This window comes from Pristiophorus japonicus, chromosome 18 (assembly GCF_044704955.1).
Source record: "Pristiophorus japonicus isolate sPriJap1 chromosome 18, sPriJap1.hap1, whole genome shotgun sequence".
Classification (NCBI taxonomy): Eukaryota; Metazoa; Chordata; class Chondrichthyes; family Pristiophoridae; genus Pristiophorus; species Pristiophorus japonicus.
In genome coordinates this window covers 92,974,538-92,995,610 of record NC_091994.1, presented here as the reverse complement: position 1 = coordinate 92,995,610, position 21,073 = coordinate 92,974,538, and the positions used below count along the sequence as shown (strand labels likewise).

The 21,073-nt window shown below is 49.8% G+C and overlaps 1 protein-coding gene across 1 annotated transcript in view; it reads left to right on the top strand.

The window, feature by feature from the left end:
* The window catches only part of LOC139229072 (tumor necrosis factor receptor superfamily member 25-like), a 32,733-nt gene extending 12,615 nt beyond the window's left edge, over window positions 1–20,118 (top strand). Inside the window, exons 3-11 of the mRNA XM_070860730.1 lie at window positions 4,096–4,324; window positions 7,953–8,081; window positions 9,010–9,162; window positions 12,009–12,090; window positions 14,107–14,180; window positions 14,478–14,606; window positions 17,996–18,039; window positions 19,098–19,224; window positions 19,835–20,118. Coding sequence (XP_070716831.1) covers window positions 4,096–4,324; window positions 7,953–8,081; window positions 9,010–9,162; window positions 12,009–12,090; window positions 14,107–14,180; window positions 14,478–14,606; window positions 17,996–18,039; window positions 19,098–19,224; window positions 19,835–20,118 — 1,251 coding nt within the window. The remainder of the gene's footprint in view (window positions 1–4,095; window positions 4,325–7,952; window positions 8,082–9,009; window positions 9,163–12,008; window positions 12,091–14,106; window positions 14,181–14,477; window positions 14,607–17,995; window positions 18,040–19,097; window positions 19,225–19,834) is intronic.
* The last annotated feature ends 955 nt before the right edge of the window (window positions 20,119–21,073 follow it).

Here is a 21,073-nt window from a genome sequence, read left to right as displayed (position 1 = left end):
GAATGGCAGGCAGGATAGAGCTGGGGCTGTGTGAGTCAGCTCCTGGAAGTGGGGGGATGGGAGAGGGGAGGGCCTGCCGAGCGGTAGCAGTGAGTCACAACGCAGAAGGAGATTTCACCTGAACATCTTTGGCTGTGTGTGTGGAGATAAGGTTTCAGATAAAGTCCTTGCAACACTGTGTTGGGACAAAAACCCACGCTGGAAAGTGTCGTGACCTATTTATCGGCAATGTGTTAATCTGCTATCTGTGGTTGGGATTATGATTCAGGGACTGCGTTTCACTGACCCGCCAGTATTAGTATCCCCAGTCAGCATGGCGGGACTGAAGATTCCAGCTCATCAGCAGGAGGTAAATTGAGAGTAGAGGGGGGTGAGGTCTCGCTGGATAAGAGATATGTTTCCTCTCGTCCCCCGCCCCCCCCCCCCACCCGACCCATGGTTCCACAAGGAGTAACCTCCACTTTCTCACCCAAGTCACCACTCATAATGTGTGAGCCTTGACAATGGTGCCAGGCTATTTGACCAAGGGTGGCATCACGATCCTGTTCTCACCGAGATTCATGGCCACGTGTTTTCACAGAGTAAGATCACTGGATCAGGAACAGAAACCCTGAAGTTTACCACCTAATCCAGTTCAGTTTTAGCCCCAAGTGCCACTCTGGATGAGATCAGCTAACTCAACATAGGCCAGGGATACAGCCTGGGCCTTTCCTGCTCTGTGTGGGGCTCAGTATCTGAAGTTCAGTTGAAGATTCCCCATTTACAGATCTCAGGTGCAACAAATAGTTGGAGAAGGAAACAGTAAATGTCCGTGGGTCGGGTGGGGTGGAGTGGTGGAGAACAGGGAAAGTTGCTGGGCATGAGGGGCTGTGGAGGAATGGGTTTCTGGGCCGGGGGAATTGGGAGAGTTCCTGGGCCGGGGGTGAGCGGGGTAATGGGTTGCTGGGCCGGACTGGCTGCACTGGAATGACATCAGCCTCGGAGTAGTCCTGTTTGCTGCAAACACACTGAGGGCTGGGTCACAGGCTGGGCTGCTCACTGCGAGCCTCTGCTTTGAACCCGAGTGACAGATCCACTCAGTGACAGATCACCCCACAGAGTGACAGACACCCCCATAATGACAGAGCCTGCAGAGTGACAGACTCCCCCAGTGACAGACCCCCCCCCGACCACCAGTGACAGACCCCCCCCCCAGTGACAGACCCCCCCCACCCCCAGTGACAGACCCCCCCCAGTGACAGACCCCCCCAGTGACAGACCCCCCCACCCCCAGTGACAGACCCCCCCAGTGACAGACCCCCCCCCAGTGACAGACCCCCCCAGTGTCAGACCCCCCACCCAGAGACAGACCCCCCCCAGTTTCAGACCCCTCCCCCAGTGTCAGACCCCTCCCCCAGTGTCAGACCCCTCCCCCAGTGTCAGACACCCCCCCAGTGACAGAACCCCCCCCCAGAGACAGATCCCCCCCCCCAGTGACACTTCCCCCCCCCCAGTGACAGATCCCCCCCCAGTGACAGATCCCCCCCCAGTGACAGATCCCCCCCCCCAGTGACAGATCCCCCCCCCAGTGACAGATTCCCCCCCCCCACGTGTCAGACCCCCCACCCAGAGACAGACCCCCCCCGTGACAGATCCCCCCCCAGAGACAGACCCCCCCCCAGTGTCAGACAACCCCCCCAGTGTCAGACCCCCCCCCCCCAGTGACAGATCCCCCTCCCAGTGACAAACACCTGCCAGTGACAGACCACCCCCCATGTCAGACCCCTCCCCTAGTATCAGACCCCCCCCCCCAGTGTCAGACACCCCCCCACCCCCAGTGTCAGACACCCCCCCCTCCCCAGTGACAGACCACCAGAGTGACGGAGCCTCCTTTCACCACTCCCCCCGACGGGTCACTGTTTGTGGGTGAATCGTTTTTAAAAGCCATTACTGAGAGTTTCAGTTCCTTGCACACAATGTCCCATATTTTGTTCATTTAATGTGGGAGGAATGAAGGAATTATAAAGACAAACAAAATGGAGTTAAAAATTGGCAGCAGAACCGGGAACATTAAAAGCAATATTACTGGGATCAGTGATTTGAGTAGTACAAAAAATGGTCCAGGGGAAAGCATTGGGAACAATGGGATTTGGAAAGATCTAGGGGTTATAAAGAAAGACTTGCATTTATTCATGTCCTCAGGATGTCCCAAAAAGCGGTTCCAGACAATGAGATACTTTGAAGTGTAATCACGGTTTTAATGTAGGAAACACGGCAGCTGTTTTGCACACATCAAGCTCGCACAAACAGCAATGTGTTAATGACCATATAATCTGTTTTATGTGTTGGTTGTGGGATAAATATTAGCCAGAACACCGGGGATAACGCCCTTGCTCTTCTTCAGAATAGTGCCGTAGGATCTTTTTGTTCACCAGATGGTGTCTCGGTTTAACATCTCATCCGATAGACGACACCTCCGACAGTGTAGCACTCACTCAGTACTGCCCCTCCGGCAGTGCAGCATCTCTTCAGTATTGTCCCTCCGACAGTGCAGCACCTCTTCAGTACTGTCCCTCTGACAGAATAGCACTCCCTCAGTACTGACCCTCCGATAGAGTAGCACTCCCTCAGTACTGCATTGCGAGTGTCAACCTGGAGCATGTACTTTAGTTGCAGAAGTGAGGCTTGAACCCACAACCTCTGACTCTGCTACCAATGAGTCACGGGTGTGCTGAGTTAGTGTTATGAAGTGTTACTGTGACCGTGCTTTGTGCTACACTCTGTTATTGACTGTGCTCCTCTCCCGGTGACACAGCCCCTTATAGTTTTCTGCGCTGAAGTTTTTCAATGAGCTGCCCAGTCCAAAGACTGGGTGGTTTTACTGCCGGTAAACTGGCAGCCTGGGCATTGCAGGGAGCTGTTCCAAGGCACGCAGGCCGTGGAAATAGTGGGGGGTTTCCAGCAGCCAGTCAGAGGCTTGCAGAGAGTAAGGGCTGTGCCCACATACTCTCGCTCTCCGATATCACTTCCTCTCCACTGACAGGACACCAAGACATTATGCAGTGGAAGTGAATCGAGCGGAGGTGTGACGCACACACCACGTTTCCACACTTCGCTCAGCACCTTCCATTCAGCACTTCTTCGAAATTGTATTAAGGGGAAGGGAAGTTAAACTACCTCCCCAGTAACACACAGCACTCACGCAAATCTGGTTCGGGCATTCTAGAAATATTTTCTAGGCCCAGTGAGAAGGGCTTGGGGCAGCCGTCCTGTACTGGATAACTGCTCGGTGATGTGATGGAGAAGCGGCTGTGGCGACTGAAGCTGACTGTATCCTCCCAATAAAATCAAAATAAAGTATTCCCTGGCTCAACCTCTCGCCCCTTTAATAGAGGGAAGGCTTTTCACCAAATGCATTACATGTGACATCCTGGTCACCAACCCATGACATCACTGTCTTATAATCATCATCATAGGCGGTCTCTCGAACGAGGATGACTTGCTTCCACAAGAGTTCACAGATGTTTCAATGAAGGACCCGATGTTCCAGTCCTGAACTCCAGTTGAGGGGGTGGAAGATGCCTGTGCGTGGATTTTTTTAAACCTGTGGTGACTGTTGCACAACAGCCACCACACGGGCTCGACAGAGCCAGGCCTTTATCCAGTGGCAAGGGTTGGACCAGGACAACTGGAGACCTGCTCTGCTGCACAGACCTAGTGCGCACACATATTGCAGTGGGGACAGGGGAGCCAGTGAATGGGAATGGGAGTGGGGGAGGAGAGGAGCAGGATGGAGGGAGGAAGACCAATCGGGTGGAGTCGTGTGGGGGTAAATGGGATAGCGAGGTGAGCCAGAGTAAATGGGATGAATGAGATGGGATACAGCCATCCTGTGCTCAAAAGAGAATATGATTCTTCGGGTCAGAGTCACATACGTGAACACATCTTCCCATTTCATCTCAACACTAGGATTGCTGCAAGACCAACGGTGGAGAATAATCCTCTATGTATTTCCAGTTTTCTCCTGTATAAGCCAGAAGTACAGGTGCAAACACTCCCGGATTTCTTGTGATAATGAAGAATTGCTGACTAACGCTCGAATTCTCCAATTCCCAGCTTTGTGCCATGATATCTGCTTCTGCAACCTCCAATCATTTGACAGCCGGTGACTCCTGGGGTCTGTCGCGAGAAGAATGGAACATGACAAGGATTACTGGGGAGTCCAGGCAGCTGGGAATTCAGAAAGATGGAGTTCGGAGACGGGGGAAAAGAAGCAGTGAGCATTGCTCAGACAACCTGTATCAGGATACGGAAACATTATTATGCTGCAAGAAGTGCCCAGCTGGTGGGTCCCCTCTCTATCCTCCTGTGCCCCCTCTAGAATCATAGAATGATGCAGCACAAGAGCAGCTCACCCAGCCCATTGTTTCTGCCGGCTTTTTGAAAGAGCTATCCAATTAGTCCCACTCTCCTGCCATTTCCCCAGAGCCCTTTAACTTTTCTCCTTCAAGTATTTATCCAATTACCTTTTGAAAGTTATTATTGAATCTGCGTCCACCACCCTTTCCAGTTCACAACTCACTGCATAATTTATTTTCCTCATGTTGCCCCTAGTTCCTTTGCCAATGACCCTTAATCTGTGTCCTCTGGTTACCGACCAGTTTCTCCTTATTTACTCTATCAGAACCCTTCATGATTTTGAACACTTCAATCAAATCTCAGCTTAACCTCTGCTCTAAAGAGAACAACCCCAGCTTCTCTAGTCTCTCAACATAACTGAAATCTTTCATCCCTGGTACCATTCTTGTAAATCTCCTCTGCACCCTCTTGGCCTTAACATCCTTCCTACAGTGTGGTGCCTAGATTTGGACACAATACTCCAGCTGGAGCCTAACCGGTGTTTTTATAAAGGTTCAGCATAACTCCCTGGCTTTTGTACTCTATGCCTCTATTTATAAAGCCAAGGATCCTGTATGCCTTTGGAACAGTCTTCTCAGTTTGTCCCGCCGCCTACAAATACTTGTGTATGTACAGCCCCAGGTCTCTCTGTTCCTGCCCCCCCTTTAAAGTTGTACCATTTAGTTTATATTGCCTCTCTTCATTCCTTCCAAAATAAATCACCACACTTCTGCGCTAAATTGCACCTGCCACGTGACTGCCCATTTCACCAGTCTGTCTATTTCCTCCTGAAGTCTGTTCCTATCCTCCTCATTGTTTACTATATTTCCAAGTTTTGTGTCTTCTGCAAACTTTGAAATTATGCCCTGTATACCCAAGTCCAGGTTATTAATATATATCAAAAAGAGCAGTGGTCCCAGCTCCGCCTCCCTGGGGAACATCACTGTATACTTCAGTCCGAAAAACAGCCACTCACCCAAACACTGTTTTATAGCCAGTTTTGTATCCAAGTTACTGCCCCTTTATCCCATGGCTTCAATATTGCAAACAAGCCTGATATGCAGTCCTTCATCAAACACCTTTTGAAAGTCCATATACACAACATCAACCACACTACCCTCATCCACCATCACTGTTACTTCATCAAAGAACTCAATCAAGTTAGTCAAATATAATTTACTTTTAACAAATTTGCTAGCTTTCATTTATTAATGAAGATTGTTCCAAGTGCCAATTAATTTTGTCCTGGATTATTATCTCTAAACGTTTCCTCACCACTGATGTTAGGCTGACTGACCCTCTCCCTTTTTTGAACAGGGGTGTAACATTTGCAATCCTCCAGTCCTCTGGCACCAGTCCCGTATCTAAGGAGAATTGGAAGATTGTGGCCAGAACCTCTGCAATTTCCACCTTTACGTCCCTCAGAAAACTAGGATACATCCCATCCTGTGGGGTGACTTTTCTACTTTGAGCACTGCCAACCTTTTAAGTACCTCCTCTTTATTTTTATCCCAACCAATTTCTCTACTACCCCCTCCTTTACTGTGACATTGGTGGCATCATCTTCTCTAGTGAAGGCAGATGCAAAGTATTCATTTAATACCTCAGCCATGCCATCCGCCTCCATACCTGTCTGTCCCCCTCTATACCCTGTCTGTGACCCTCTACATCCTGTCCCCTCTATACCCTGTGTCCCTCTATACCCCGTACCCTCTATACCCTGTACCCCCTCTATACCCCGTATCCCCTCTATACCCTGTACCCCCTCTATACACTGTATCCCCTCTATACCCTGTCTGTGGCCCTCTATACCCTGTACCTCCCCGATACCCTGTGTCCCTCTACACCCTGTCCTCTCTATACCCTGTACCCCCTCTATACCCCATACCCCCTCTATACCCCGTACCCCCATACCCTGTAACCCCTCTATACCCCATACCCCCGCTATACCCTGCACCCCCGCTATACCCTGTACCCCCTATACCCCGTACCCCCTCTATACCCCGTACCCCCTCTATACCCCGTACCCCCTCTATACCCCATACCCCTGTTATACCCTGCACCCCAGCTATACCCTTCACCCCCTCTATACCCTGTACCCCATACCCCGTACCCCCTATATACCCTGTACCCCCTCTATACCCTGTACCCCCATACCCCGTACCCCCTCTATACCCTGTATCCCTCTATACCCTGTCTGTGTCCCTCTATACCCCATACCCCCTCTATACCCTGTGCCCACTCTATACCCTGTGACCCTCTATACCCTGTGTCCCTCTATACCCCGTGTCCCTCTATACCCTGTACCTCCTCTATACCCTGTACCTCCTCTATACCCTGTACCCCCTCTATACACTGTATCCCTCTATATTCTGTAGCTCCTCTATACCCCGTACCCCCTCTATACCCTGTCAGTGTTCCTCCATAGTCCGTACCCCCTCTATACCCTCTGTCCCTCTATACCCCGTACCCCCTCTATACCCTGGCTGTGTTCCTCTATAGCTCGTACCCCCTCTATACCCTGTCAGTGTTCCTCTATAGCCCGTACCCCCTCTATACCCTGTACCCCCCATACCCCGTATCCCCTCTATACCCTGCGCCCTCTCTATACCCTGCACCCCCTCTATACCCTGTACCCCCCTATACCCCGTACCCCCTCTATACCCTGTATCCCTCTATACCCTGTCTGTGTCCCTCTATACCCCATACCCCCTCTATACCCTGTGCCCGCTCTATACCCTGTGTCCCTCTATACCCTGTGTCCCTCTATACCCTGTGTCCCTCTATACCCTGTACCTCCTCTATACCCTGTACCCCCTCTATACACTGTATCCCTCTATACCCCGTACCCGCTCTATACTCTATACCCCCTCTATACCCTGTGCCCACTCTATACCCTGTGACCCTCTATACCCTGTGTCCCTCTATATTCTGTAGCTCCTCTATACCCCGTACCCCCTCTATACCCTGTCAGTATTCCTCCATAGTCTGTACTCCCTCTACACCCTCTGTCCTTCTATACCCCGTACCTCCTCTATACTCTGTCAGTGTTCCTCTATAGCCCATACCCCTCTATACCCTGTGTCCCTCTATACCCTGTGTCCCTCTATATTCTGTAGCTCCTCTATACCCCGTACCCCCTCTATACCCTGTCAGTGTCCCTCTATACCCCATACCCCCTCTATACCCTGTACCCCCTCTATACCCTGTCTGTGGCCCTCTATACCCTGTACCTCCCCGATACCCTGTGTCCCTCTACACTCTGTATCCCCTCTATACTCTGTCTGTGGCCCTCTATACCCTGTACCCCCTTTATACCCTGTACCCGTTCTATACCCTGTCTGTGGCCCTCTATACCCTGTACCTCCTCGATACCCTGTGACCCTCTATACCCTCTATACCCCATACCCCCTCTATACCCTGTGTCCCTATATAACTCTCTGTGTGGATTCATTCTTTTATACCCCTCTGGGATTGCAGATCAGTGGGGGGAATGGGCATGTGGTCTGTCGGAGAAGTGTGGGGTGGTTAATGATGATGCAGTCTCTGACTGCGATGGGTTTGATCTTTTCCAGGTTTCTATGTAGGATCCTCGTGCGAGCATGCTGGTGAGCTGCCACTTTGCAAGCCTTGCCCGAGGGGCACTTACCTCGCCCATGAGAATTACGTCGACACGTGTCTGAGCTGCACCATGTGTGATAAAGGTAAGTGAGCACAACTCTCCCCAACCAGCCCCTCAACCCAGACTAAGCTCCCCCAGCACCATGTCTCGACTGGGTCCAGCTCAGGTGTCGCTCTGCTGTCACTCTCCGCAAACATGTTAGTTAAAAGCAATCTGTATCTATCTCTCTCACTCTCTCTATATCTCGCTCATTCTCTGTAACTGTCTGTCTCTCACTTTGATTCTCATTCTGTCTCTCGCTCTGTCTCTCTCTGTATCTGTCTGTCTCTTGCTCAGTCTCTCTCTCTCCTTCTGTATCTCTCTGTCTCACTCTCACTCTGTATCTCTCTCTGGATCTGTCTCTGTCTCTCTCGCTCTCTCTCTCTCTTTCACTCTGTCGTGCTGTCTCTCTCTATCTCTCACTCAGTCTCTATCACTCTGTCCCTCTCACGCTGTCTCTCTGTCACTCTCACTGCCTCTCTCTTGCTCTGTCCCTCCCTTGCTGTCTCTCTCTCTCTCTCATCTGCCATTGTCTCTCACTCTGTCTCTCTCTCACTCAGTCTCTATCTCTCTATTCCTCTCTCACACTGTCTCTCTGTTTCTCTTTCTGTGTCTCTCTCAGTGTCTTTCACTCTGTCTCTCGCTCACTGTCTCTCTCTTACTCTGTCCCTCAATCACTCTGTATTTCACTCTGACCCACTCTATCTCTCCCACTTCATCTCTCACTGTCTCTCTCTTACTCTGTCCCTCAATCACTCTGTATTTCACTCTGACCCACTCTATCTCTCCCACTTCATCTCTCACTGTCTCTCGCAATCTGTCCCTCTGTATCTCTCTCTCTCTCACACACACATGTTCACCCTCTCTCTCTCTCTGTTGCTTTGTGTCTCTCCTCTCCCACTCTCCTTCACGCACTGTTATAGATGTACGTTTGGATCCAGTGGTTGACCGATGTGTCTGCTTCGCTCTAGTATTCCAGACAGTTCATCAAATGTGCACCGCGACCAATAACACTGTGTGTGGCTGCCACGCTTACCAGTACCAGCATTGTCACTCCGCCAACTGTCAGAGCTTCTACTGTCACAACTGCTCCAACTGCAGCAACAGGAAGATCACCACGCTCTGTGAGTACCGATCGTCACAGTGAGGGGGGGCGGGTTATTGTGTGGGGGGGGAGTTATTGTGGTGGGAGGTTAGTGAGGGGGTGGGTTAGTGAGGGGGGTGGGTTAGTGGGGTGGGGGGGTGGGTTATTGTGGGTTGGGATCCACGATAGATCCTTCCTCAAGACTGACTCTTACCGATATGCAGTTTAGGGCTTCCTTATCACCCTGTCTGTCCCATCAGGTTCCCAGTGCCAGGCTTATTGACCTTAAATTTTAGTTACTGGCTGTCGGACCAGTGGAAATAGTTTTTCTTGATTAATCATAACATAGAATCAGAGAAATGTACGACACAGAAAGAGGCCATCTGGGCCATCTTGTCAGTGCCGGCCGACAAAGAGCTATCCAGCCTAATCCCATTTTGCAGCTCTTGGTCCTTAGCCTTGTAAGTTACGGCATTCAAGTGCATATCAAGTACTTTTTAAATGTGATGAGCTATTCTGTCTCTACCACCCTTTCAGACAGTGAGTTCCAGACCCCGAGCCCCCTCTGGGAGAAAAAAGTTCTCCTCAACTCCCCTGTAATCCTACCAATTACTTTAAACCTATGCCCCCTGGTTATTGCCCTCTCTGCTAGGGGAAATAGATCCTTCCTATCCACTCTATCTAGGCCCCTAAATTTATACACCTCAATCAAGTCTTCCCTCGGCCTCCTCTGTTCCAAAGAAAACAACCCCAGCCTATCCAATTTTTCCTCATAGCCAAAATTCTCCAGTCCTGGCAACATTCGTGTAAATCTCCTCTGCACTCTCTCTAGTGCAATCACATCTTTCCTGCAATGTGGTGACCAGAACTGTACACAGTACTCCAGCTGTGGCCTAACTAATGTTTTATACAGTTCTAGCATAACCTCCCTGCTCTTACATTCTATGCCTCGGCTAATAAAGGAAAGTATCCCGTATGCCTTCTTAACGACTTTATTTACCTGGCCTGCTACCTTTAGGGATCTGTGGACCTGCACTCCAAGGTCCCTCTATCCCTTTACTTTTCTCAGTATCCTACCATTTATTGTGTATTCCCTTGCCTTGTTGGCCCTTCCCAAATGCATTACCTCACACTTCTCCGGATTGAATTCCATTTGTCACTTTACTGCCCACCTGACCAATCCATCGATATCTTCCTGCAGTCTACAGCTTTCTTCATCATGATCAACCACTCGGCCAATTTTTGTGTCATCTGCAAACTTCTTAATCATGCCCCCTACATTGAATTCTAAATCATTGATATATACCATGAAAAGCAAGGGACCAAGTACTGAGCTCTGTGGAACCCCACTGAAAACAGCTTTCAGTTACAAAAATATTCGCCGACCATTACCCTTTGCTTCCTGTCACTGAGCCGCTTTTGTGTTCAACTTTCCACTTTCCCTTGGATCCAATGAGCTTTTACTTTTCTGACCAGTCTGCCCTGTGGGACCTTGACAAAAGCCTTATTAAAATCCATGTAGACTACATTAAACACACTACGCTCATCAACCCTCCTTGTCATCTCCTCAAAAAAATTCAATCAAGTTAGTCAGACACGACCTTCCCTTAATAAATCCATGCTGACTGTCCTTGATTAATCTGAGCCTTTCTAAATGACGATTAATACCGTCCCTCAGAATTTTTTCCAATAATTTGCCCATCACCGAGGTTAAGCTGTCTAGCCTGCAATTACTCAGTCTATCCCTTTCTACCTCTTTAAACAACTGTACAAATGTTAGCAGTCCTCCGGCACAACACCTGTAGCAGAGAGGATTAAAAAATGATGGTCAGAGCCACCGCTATTTCCTCCCTTGCTTCTCGTAGCAGACTGGGATATATTTCATTTGGCCTGGTGATTTATCTACTTTCAAAGATGCTTAACTCCTTAATACTTCCTCTCTCATTATATTTATCTCATCTAATATTCACACTCCTCCTTAACTATAATGCCTGCATTGTTCCTCTCTTTTGTGAAAACAGACACAAAGTATTCATTAAGAACCATACCCACGTCTTCCGTCTCCACACACAAGCTTCCTTGTGTGGTCTCTAATAGGCCCTACTCTTTGTTTAGTTATCCTCTTGCTCTTTAGGTATTTATAAAACATCTTTGGGTTTTCCTTGATTTTACTTGCACATATTTTTTCATGCCCTTTGTTTTCCTAATTTCCTTTTTAATTTCACCCTGCACTTTGTATACTCCGCTAGGCTTTCTGCAGTATTTAGCTCTCAGTATCTGACATAAGCTTCCCCTTTTTTGCCTTATCCTATCCTGTATGTCTGTTGATATCCAGGTGTCTCCAGATTTGGGAGTCCCACACTTTTTCTTTGTGGGAACAAATCAAAACTCCATTTAATTTTGATCCCATCTATCAGATCTCTTTTTAACTTTCTCTGTCACAACACAAAGAGCCCCAGTTTCGCGGATCTCTTCTCGTAACTAAAGCCTCTCATCCCTAGGGTTCACTTTGGTGAATCTGTTCCAAACCCTCTCCATGGCCTTGACAGTCCGGCTCCGCTCAGTCCGGGCTCCAGTTAGTGCCTGGGAGAGAAGACGGGGAGAAAATGGAGATAAAAGAAATAAAGGGAGCTGAGCCACTGGAAAATGTTTGGAAAGTTAAGTCAAACTGAGGACCAGCAGAGGGGTGAGTGATCTTGTTCTCTGTTCCTCCACTGGTCTTTCGTTTCACCTGCCCAACTCAAAAAACACAGTGCACCAGGGGTAGGGTATCACCAATCCATCGTGGTGCCTTCAGCTTATTGGTTCCCAGAAATGACAGGGTAGGCTCGTGGTCCTGGTAACTCTGGGTTGACTCTTGGTTCCATGTGTTGACTGTCACTTCAGGTTCGAAGAAGATCGATACTCAATGCGGAGAGTGTCTGTCAGGATTTTACCAGGACGGTGACCAGTGCAAGGCCTGTACCGAGTGAGTCAGGTTATACTTATTTAATCTATTTGCATTCGGCAACTTTGATTTAAAGCAGGGGTCAGGCCCAGGATCCTGACACCACGTCACATCTTACTACAGGTGGACTGGGTAATGCAGTGGGTTAGACACAGACCTTTAGTCTCTTGAACACCTCTTAGTTCAATTTAACTATTTTATTCTGGGGATCGATCAGCCATGTGCAGTTAAAATGGCATTCCTCATACAGATTGCTTTTCTCAATACAGATCCAGGGCGCTATACCTCCTAGCTAGAGGGCGCTATACATTTTAGCATTACACGTATGGCAACCAAAGGCTGATGGTCTGTCCATAGTGTGATCTTGCGACTGTATACATATTGATGGTTTCGTTCCATTCCGAAGACTTGAGCAAGCAGCTCCTTTTTGTTTTGAGAGTATCGCGTTTCTGCTGGAGTCAGCGTTCGACTTGTGTATGTGATTGGTTGTCCCTGTTGCAGAAGGACGAACCCAAGACTCTTGCTTGAAGCGTCGATTGCAAGTTTAGGGTCAAAGTACTTGAGCACCAGAGAAGCAGTCACACGTTGTTTGATAGCTTCAAACACTTTGTCTTGTTCTTCAGTCCATTTACAGACTGTGTCTTTATGAGCAAGCCGTCACAGAGGCTCGCTGAGGTCTGAAAGATCTGGCAAGAATTTTGTGAGGTATTTTGTCATTCCAACAAATCGTTGTACACCTGTGACATCCTGCGGTTTTTGCATTTCGTTGATTGCGACCACTTTGCTTGGGTCGGCTTTGAGTCCATCACTAGACAGTATGTATCCCATGTATTTCACTTGAGAGCTCTTGTATTCAAACTTATCGAAGTTTAGTTTGATGTTTCACTCTCTGCATCTCTGCATGAATTTGCGTAAGTTTGCATCATGATCGTGATTGGTCTCTTTAAGTTTGAATACAAGAGCTTTTCTCTTGAACACCTCTTAGTTCCATTTAACTCTATTTTATTCTGGAAATCGATCAGCCATGTGCAGTTAAAATGGCGTTCCTCACACAGACTGCTTTTCTCAATACAGATCCAGGGCGCCATACCTCCTAGCTAGAGGGCGCTATACATTTTATTGTTACAGAACCCAGGTTCTAATCCAGCCAATACAGAAGGGATTGATGTCTCCGGTCACCACTGGAGGAATGAGTCCAACATCGGCGGATTTGGGACCATCTTTTTCCATTTCTACATCTACAGCACAAAGTGGAAATCTCAATTCAAGAGATTGAGATTCAGTCATATTGTTGGGACAGTACAGAGGGAGCTTTACTCTGTATCTAACCCATGCTGTACCTTTCCTGGGACTGTTTGATGGGACAGTGTAGAGGGAGCTTTACTCTGTATCTAACCTGTGCTGTACCTTTCCTGGGACTATTTGATGGGACAGTGTAGAGGGAGCTTTACTCTGTATCTAACCCGTGCTGTACCTGCCCTGGGAGTGTTTGATGGGGACAGTGTAGAGGGAGCTTTACTCTGTATCTAACCAGTGCTGTACCTGCCCTGGGACTGTTTGATGGGACAGTGTAGAGGGAGCTTTACTCTGTATCTAACCCGTGCTGTACCTGCCCTGGGAATGTTTGATGGGACAGTGTAGAGGGAGCTTTACTCTGTATATAACCCGTGCTGTACCTGCCCGGGGACTGTTTGATGGGACAGTGTAGAGGGAGCTTTACTCTGTATCTAACCAATGCTTGTCTTTGATGAGCACAGAAACAATTTTCATTAATTTTACAATGTCCAGTTTTTGGAGAGAGGACGCAGAATAAATCTCTGATTTTGAATTCTATCCCTTTAGATTGAGTGGATGCCTTTGCATTCTGAGACTCTCTCTGGCTGGGTGGTTGGGTGAGGAGGGGAACAGTTCTAAACCGTGAGATTCATGAGGTGGGACACCTGCGACCCGTGCTGGTTCTCTCAGTTGTTCTGGATTGTTTGTTTGAAATGATGTTCTGCAACCATTGCTGATTTCTGTGTCGATTATTCCTTTTAGGGAGCCGTGCAAGAACAAATCCTCTCCCAGCTGTGCCACATGTTTGAAGCCCGATTCACCTCCGATTTCCAAAGGTAGCTCTTAGCTCCCGCTTCAGAGCAGCAGTTCTTACTGTGGGGATGGACGCGGGGGGAGCAGGACATCTTCGGAATAACAGAATCAGCACCGACCTGGCTGGGCTGTGCTGTGTCGGCTGTTCTCAGTCAGCACAGTAGTTGGGCAATTGGTCACCACTTTCTGGGGTGAGGAGCAGGATAATCGGCCAGGGGTCCCACAAGTGATCGATGACGGAAAGTGTGCGTGTGTGCGTCCTGTTACTGACTGACTGTAGTCCCTGTGTTGTCACTGACTGACTGTGTTGTTGTCTCCAGGGTTGACGCTCGTTTCGGTTTTGGCTGTTGTAGTATCTCTCATCATTCTGCTCCTGATGGTTCAGTTTTTGTGCCAGAAAATTCGACACAGGAGGAGCCAGGAGGAGCTAGAGGCCCCGACTGTCACAGGTACTCCCACCATTCCACGTTGTCTCAGCCGGGAGGGTGACAGGCTGCCGTGGGATTGCACTGACCCCTCCCCCGGGGTACAGGCACTCTGGCCCAGGCTCCCCCAGACCCCTGGGTGCACGCAGCGGTTCTGCACTACAGTGGAGTCCAGTGTGGATCTCACATTCCAAGAGCACGTTGCCAAATCTGCAGTAAACGAGCAGGTTGCCAGGATACTGGATGAGTTAAAATTAGATAAAGAGGAGGTACCAGAAAGGCTGGCAGTACTTAAAGCGGGGAAGTCGCCCGGCATCCTAGGTTGCTGAGGGAAATAAGCATTGAAATTCCAGAGGTGCTGGCCACAATCTTCCAACCCTCCTTCGATACAAGGGTGGCACTCGAGGTTTGGAGGATTGCAAATGTTACACCCTTGTTCAAAAAACGGAAGAAGCATAAACATGGCAACTACAGGCCAGTCAGTCTATCGTCACTGGTGGGGACATTTTTAGAAATAATAATCCAGCAGAAAATTATCAGCCACTTGGACAAGCATGGACTAATAAAGGAGAGCCAGTACGGATTGTTAAGGGCAAATCGTGGTTGACTAACTTGATTTGAGTTTTTCGATGAGGTAACCGAGAGGGTGGCTGAGGGCAGTTCAGTTGATGTTATGTATATGGACTTTCAAAAGAGTTTGATCAAGTATTATGTATTACGCTCGTTAGCAAAATTGAAGCCCATGGATAAAAGGAGCGGGGGCAGCATGGATAAACAATTGGCAAAGGGATAGAAAACAATGTTTGGGTGAATAGCTATTTTTCAGACTGGGAGGGAGGTATCGAGTGGATTTCCTCAAAGCTCAGTACTGGGACCACTGCTCTTTTTGATATATAAATTAACGACCTGGACATAGAATCATAGAATGGTTACAGTACAGAAAAAGGCCATTCGGCCCAGCGAGCCCGTGCCGGCACTCAGCTAGTCCCATTCCCCCACCCTTTCCCCGTAGCCCTGCAATTATTTTTCCTTCAGCTACTTATCCAACTCCTTTTTGAAAGATGAGATTGAGTCTGCCTCCACCACCCTCTCAGGCAGTGCATTCCAGATAGATATTAACCACTTACTGCGTTAAAAAGGTTTTTTTAAACATCGTCTTTGGTTCTTTTGCCAATCACCTTAAATCTGTGTCCTCTGGTTCTCGACCCTTCCGCCAATGGGAACAGTTTCTCTCTATCTACTCTTTCCAGATCCCTCATGGTTGTGACCACCTCTATCAAATCTCCTCTCAATCTCTGCTCGAAGGAGAACAACCCCAGCTTCTCCAGCCTATCCACGAAACTGAAGTCCCTCATCCCTGGAATCATTCTCGTAAATCTTTTCTGCACCCTCCCCAAGGTCTTCAAATCCTTCCTAAAGTGCAGTGTCCAGAATTGGACACAATACTTCAGTGGGCCGAACCAGTGTTTTATACAGGTTCATCATAATTGCCACACTTTTGTACTCTATACCTCTATTTATGAAGCCCAGGATCTCGTAAGCCCATTTAACTGATTTCTCAACCTGCCCTGCCACCTTCAATTATTTGTGGAGGATACAGATGCAATAGTAGCCTTTAAAAGGGAATTGGATAAATATTTGGAGAAAAAATTGCAGGGATATGGGGTAAAAGCAGGGGAGTGGGACTAACCAGCTCTTCAAATGAGCCAGCGCAGACTCGAAGGGCTGAATGGTCTCCTACTGAGCTGTAACATTCTATGATTGAAAGGTGCAGAATCCGGAGTCCATTTCATATTCACAGGAACAGGATGGTGTAGGAGATACTGGCAGCAGCAAAGCCGATGACCATCCCTCCCTCTGACTGACTGACCCCATAGTGCCCTCTCCCCCCCCCCCCCCCCCCAGTCAGGCTGCCCTCTGACCTGACAGTGCCCTCACTGGGAGCAGAAAGGCCAATGACCACCCCTCCATCTTACTGATAGCCCCCTGACACCACAGTGCCCTCACCCCTGACACCACAGTGCCCTCACCCCTGATCCCACAGTGCCCTCACCCCTCCTCCCTCCCTGATCCGACAGTGCCCTCACTGGGAGCAGAAAGGTCGATGACCATCCCTCCCTCTCACTGACTGCCCCTGACTCCACACACACTCAGAACGACCCTCCGTAACTGTGAGAAGGGGGCCGTTAACTTCCTACTTAACACCCGGCAGTTTGAGACCTGGTACTGTGTTTTAATTCAAGTGTCAGATTAACTCAGTGATAACTGAGTCACAAAGTCACCCACCCAGGATTGAACACATAATCCAGGCTAATTCCTTCTTCGAGGTGCTGTCTTTCAGGTGAGACATTAAAATGAGGCCCCATTAGCTGCTCACCTGAATGTTAATGATCCAGGGTGCTAGTGGAAGAGCAGTGACGTGCCACTGGGGGTGCTGGACCAAAATGAACCCCTCAATCAGCATCAGCTAATAACAGAGTAACTAGTCATTGATTTATTGCAGTCTGTGAGGTCCTGCTGTGTGCAAAACAGCTGCCACATTTGCCTGTATAATGATGGTCACTGACTTGACTGAAGTTTATGCGGAATTATAGGCTGTAATGTGCCGATTATAAATTGATGTGTCACTGTTCACTTTGTTACAAACCAGGAACTATTTAGTGCCATAACTCCACTGATTTATGGGATGAGTGAATCCAAGTCATCACTGGATCAGTGCAGCAAATCCCCACCATTGGGAAACCAGAACATTAGAAACCTGCTTGCCTGACAGCAGTCTCTGCCCCTCACCCGCTGTAGAGGGTTTGAGACGATATGTAAATGAGTGACTGAGGGTAATGTCCGTGCTCCAAGTGGCTAAAGTTCACCCCAAACTTCAGATTTTTGTTAAACCAGCTTAGTACAGAGGGTAGCAGACAGTGGGCAATTGGCAGCGGTAAATGGGCAACGGGGGGTGAGTGAGAATGGGGAGTGGGGGTGGTATGGGGGGGGGGGGGGAGTACTATGGGGGCGGTGGGGGTGGGAGTATTGGGGCATGGGGAGTGGGGGTATGCGGGGGGATGGGGAGTGGGGGGGGTGAGGGGTGGGCTATGGGGGGGGAGAGGGGGGTATGCGGAGGGAGTGGGGCAGTATGGGGGGGAGTGGGGGTATGCGGAGGGAGTGGGGCGGTATGGGGGGGGAGTGGGAGTATGCGGAGGGAGTGGGGCGGTATGGAGGGGGGGAGTATGCGGGGGGCAGTGGGGGTTATGAGGGGGGAGTGGGGGTGGGGAGTGGGGGGGGGTTGGGGGTTGAGGAGTGGAATGGAGGGTAGGCCACATGGATGGGAGAGTTCTAATCTCAGCCCCTCCCTCCAGCCTCACTGAGACATTCAGCCATTCACTGAGGGATTCACAGCCCTGACGTTTGTGTTTCAGTTCCTGAAGAAGACAAAAAGACAAAGAATGAAGACAAGTCCTTGGTGAGTGACGAGCGTTGCCGGGTTGGTCATGTGACCAGTGTCGATGAGATGGAGAGCACCGACCACCCCCTCTGGCAACTCACCTTGCAGCAAAATCTTCTCTGGCAGCCTCTCCATCACAACTCTTTTGATAGGACAAAATTAAACATTTAAGTCAAGTGCCCCCCTATCTGGGGGACCTCTAAACACTTTTCACATGTCCTTTTTTTGGGGTTTTTTTGTTGTTTTTTTATGTGATTTTTGTGTTTTTTGGGGGATTTTTTTGGGCAGTAAAACCAGAGATATATATACAAGTGCCCCCTATAAAAGGGGAGGGAGACATTAAAACCCGGCAATTAAAACAAATTAAACTTTAAAACATATAAAATCAAATTAAAATTTGGTTGCCGGGGGTGATGATGCACTCCAGTCCATCCGGCGCCCACCTCTCGCGGAAGGCCGCGAGCGTACCGGTGGACACCGCGTGCTCCATCTCCAGGGACAGCCTGGTGTGGATGTACGCGCGGAAGAGAGGCAGGCCTCTCCATCACAGATCCTGCAGCTGGGCTCAATCCAGGTCAATCCACATTCGGAGAGGCACTAGGTTAAGGGTGATCATGGGGGTGACATTGGCAAAAACAAGGCCCATTTCCACTCGGTGACCCCCACAGCACAAATCGAGCCCTCATCTACATTTAATAAAAAGAGTCTTCAATCCCATCACAACATGGCCCCATTCACACCTGCACCACTCACAACCCCCCCTTCACATCCCTCACACACCCCCATTCACACCCCCCACCACTCACACCCCACTCACACCCCCCCCCCATTCCTCACCATTCACACCCCCCCCCATTCACAACCTCCCCATTCACACCCCCCCCCCATTCACAACCTCCCCATTCACACACCCCCATTCCTCACCATTCACCCCCCCCCTATTCACACCTTGCACCCCTCACCATACCCACCCCATTCACATCCCCCTCACAATTCACCCCGCCCCCGGTCACACCCCGATCTCTCAGTTCAGTTCCAGTTCTCACTAATTTCTTGTTTCACGCTTTTTCCTGAAGCCATTTGAGATTCCAGCTCCAGATGGGAAATCAGATGCCATCAACGATGTCCCGATTCGCCCACTGGCAAATGGCAACATTTATGGGACCAGCCCCCAGACAGCACTGTTCCAACCCGAGACACAAGGTGAGGGATTTTTTATAACCTGTGCTGTACCTGCCCTGGGAGTGTGGGGCGGACAGTGTGTGGCCGGAGGAAGGCAGTGTGGGGTAGGCAATGTGTGGCTGGAGGAAGGCAGTGTGGGGCGGACAGTGTGTGGCCAGAGGAAGGCAGTGTGGGGTAGGCAATGTGTGGCTGGAGGAAGGCAGTGTGGGGCGGACAGTGTGTGGCCAGAGGAAGGCAGTGTGGGGTAGGCAGTGTGTGGCTGGAGGAAGGCAGTGTGGGGCGGACAGTGTGTGGCCAGAGGAAGGCAGTGTGGGGTAGGCAGTGTGTGGCTGGAGGAAGCCAGTGTGGGGTAGGCAGTGTGTAGCTGGAGGAAGGCAGTGTGGGGCGGACAGTGTGTGGCCGGAGGAAGGCAGTGTGGGGTAGGCAGTGTGTAGCTGGAGGAAGGCAGTGTGGGGCGGGCAGTGTGTGGCTGGAGGAAGGCAGTGTGGGGCGGACAGTGTGTGACCGGAGGAAGGCAGTGTGGGGTAGGCAGTGTGTGGCTGGAGGAAGGCAGTGCGGGGCGGGCAGTGTGTGGCCGGAGGAGGTGAACGTGTGGCGGGCAGTCTTTGATTGGATCTTCTTGTCCCACCAGCTGTGTCCCTGCAGGGAAGGACTTTGTATGAGATCATCAACATGGTGCCAGTACGACGGTGGAAAGAGTTGATGCGTTTGTTGGAGCTGAGGGACTGTGATATTGAGCGGATCGAGATGGATGTGGCCCAGTCCCGGGACCAGCAGTATGAAATGCTGCGTCAATGGAGCCAGCAACACACAGCCTCAGTGGAGTCGGTATACCAGGCCTTGGAGGTCATGAACCTGTCGGGATTAGTGGAGGAACTTCAAACCAAACTGCTCAACATTAACGCGCTGCATTAAACCCCTCGCAGGCACAACTCAGGACAGCAGGGCCTGCGAAGGCAAATTCACTGCTTCGGGCAAAGCCAACTCCTGTGGGCCTCAATTTTAGGCCTAGATTTGTCATGCGGCCTAGAATTATCAGGGAAACCAAAATACTGGGGCAAGGCCTCAGTACTTGCATCGCCCTTTGGTGGTACAGGAATCAGGGGTCTTGAAACCCCATTTCTGGATCAGATCCCTGGGGCTCTGAGACACTGACCGCAAGGGGCGCTCGGCTGTGGAAAGCACTCCGGCCTTTCTCTATATTGGCCCGTTCCGTAGCGAGGATTATCCAGAGCACAAGCCCGTTGCATCTCGCCAAAATACCCCTCCACTCAGAGGAATGAGTAGCCCTTGTCTAACACTGAGGGCGGGTCTGCTTCAGGGGCCGGGTCAGTTTCGGGGCCAGGTCAGTTTCGGGGGCCGGGTCAGTTTTGGGGCCGGGTCAGTTTCGGGGTCCGGGTCAGTTTCCGGGGGCGATTCATCAACTTTTTTTCTGCTTTTCAATCTAGTCCTTGAAGAGGGAAGGTAACGGGGAAGGGGCAGTGGTGGGTGATGGGAGGGGGTAATGGGGTGAGGGGGAGGCTATTTCGGGCGAGGAGGTAAGGGTCTTATGGCCTTTCTATCCCATTCTATGTGCTGAACTCTGATCATGTAGTGTATGTCAGAAGTAATCTGTGTATAAATTTCTGTGACTGTTAATAAACTTTTTATAATCACGGCAGCAAATTCCACATCTGACCAACACCACAAGAATGATAGGAGCCAGGGTTAATACAATGAATCTCCCCAGGTCAGGTGCCAATGAATAATACAGGCCCTGCAGCTTAATGGGAACATTGCTTACAATGTGTTACGCATTCCAGAATAACGCTCCCAGGGATAAGTCACTGGATAATATTCACAGGGACGTACATGTTACTATTACACAGCT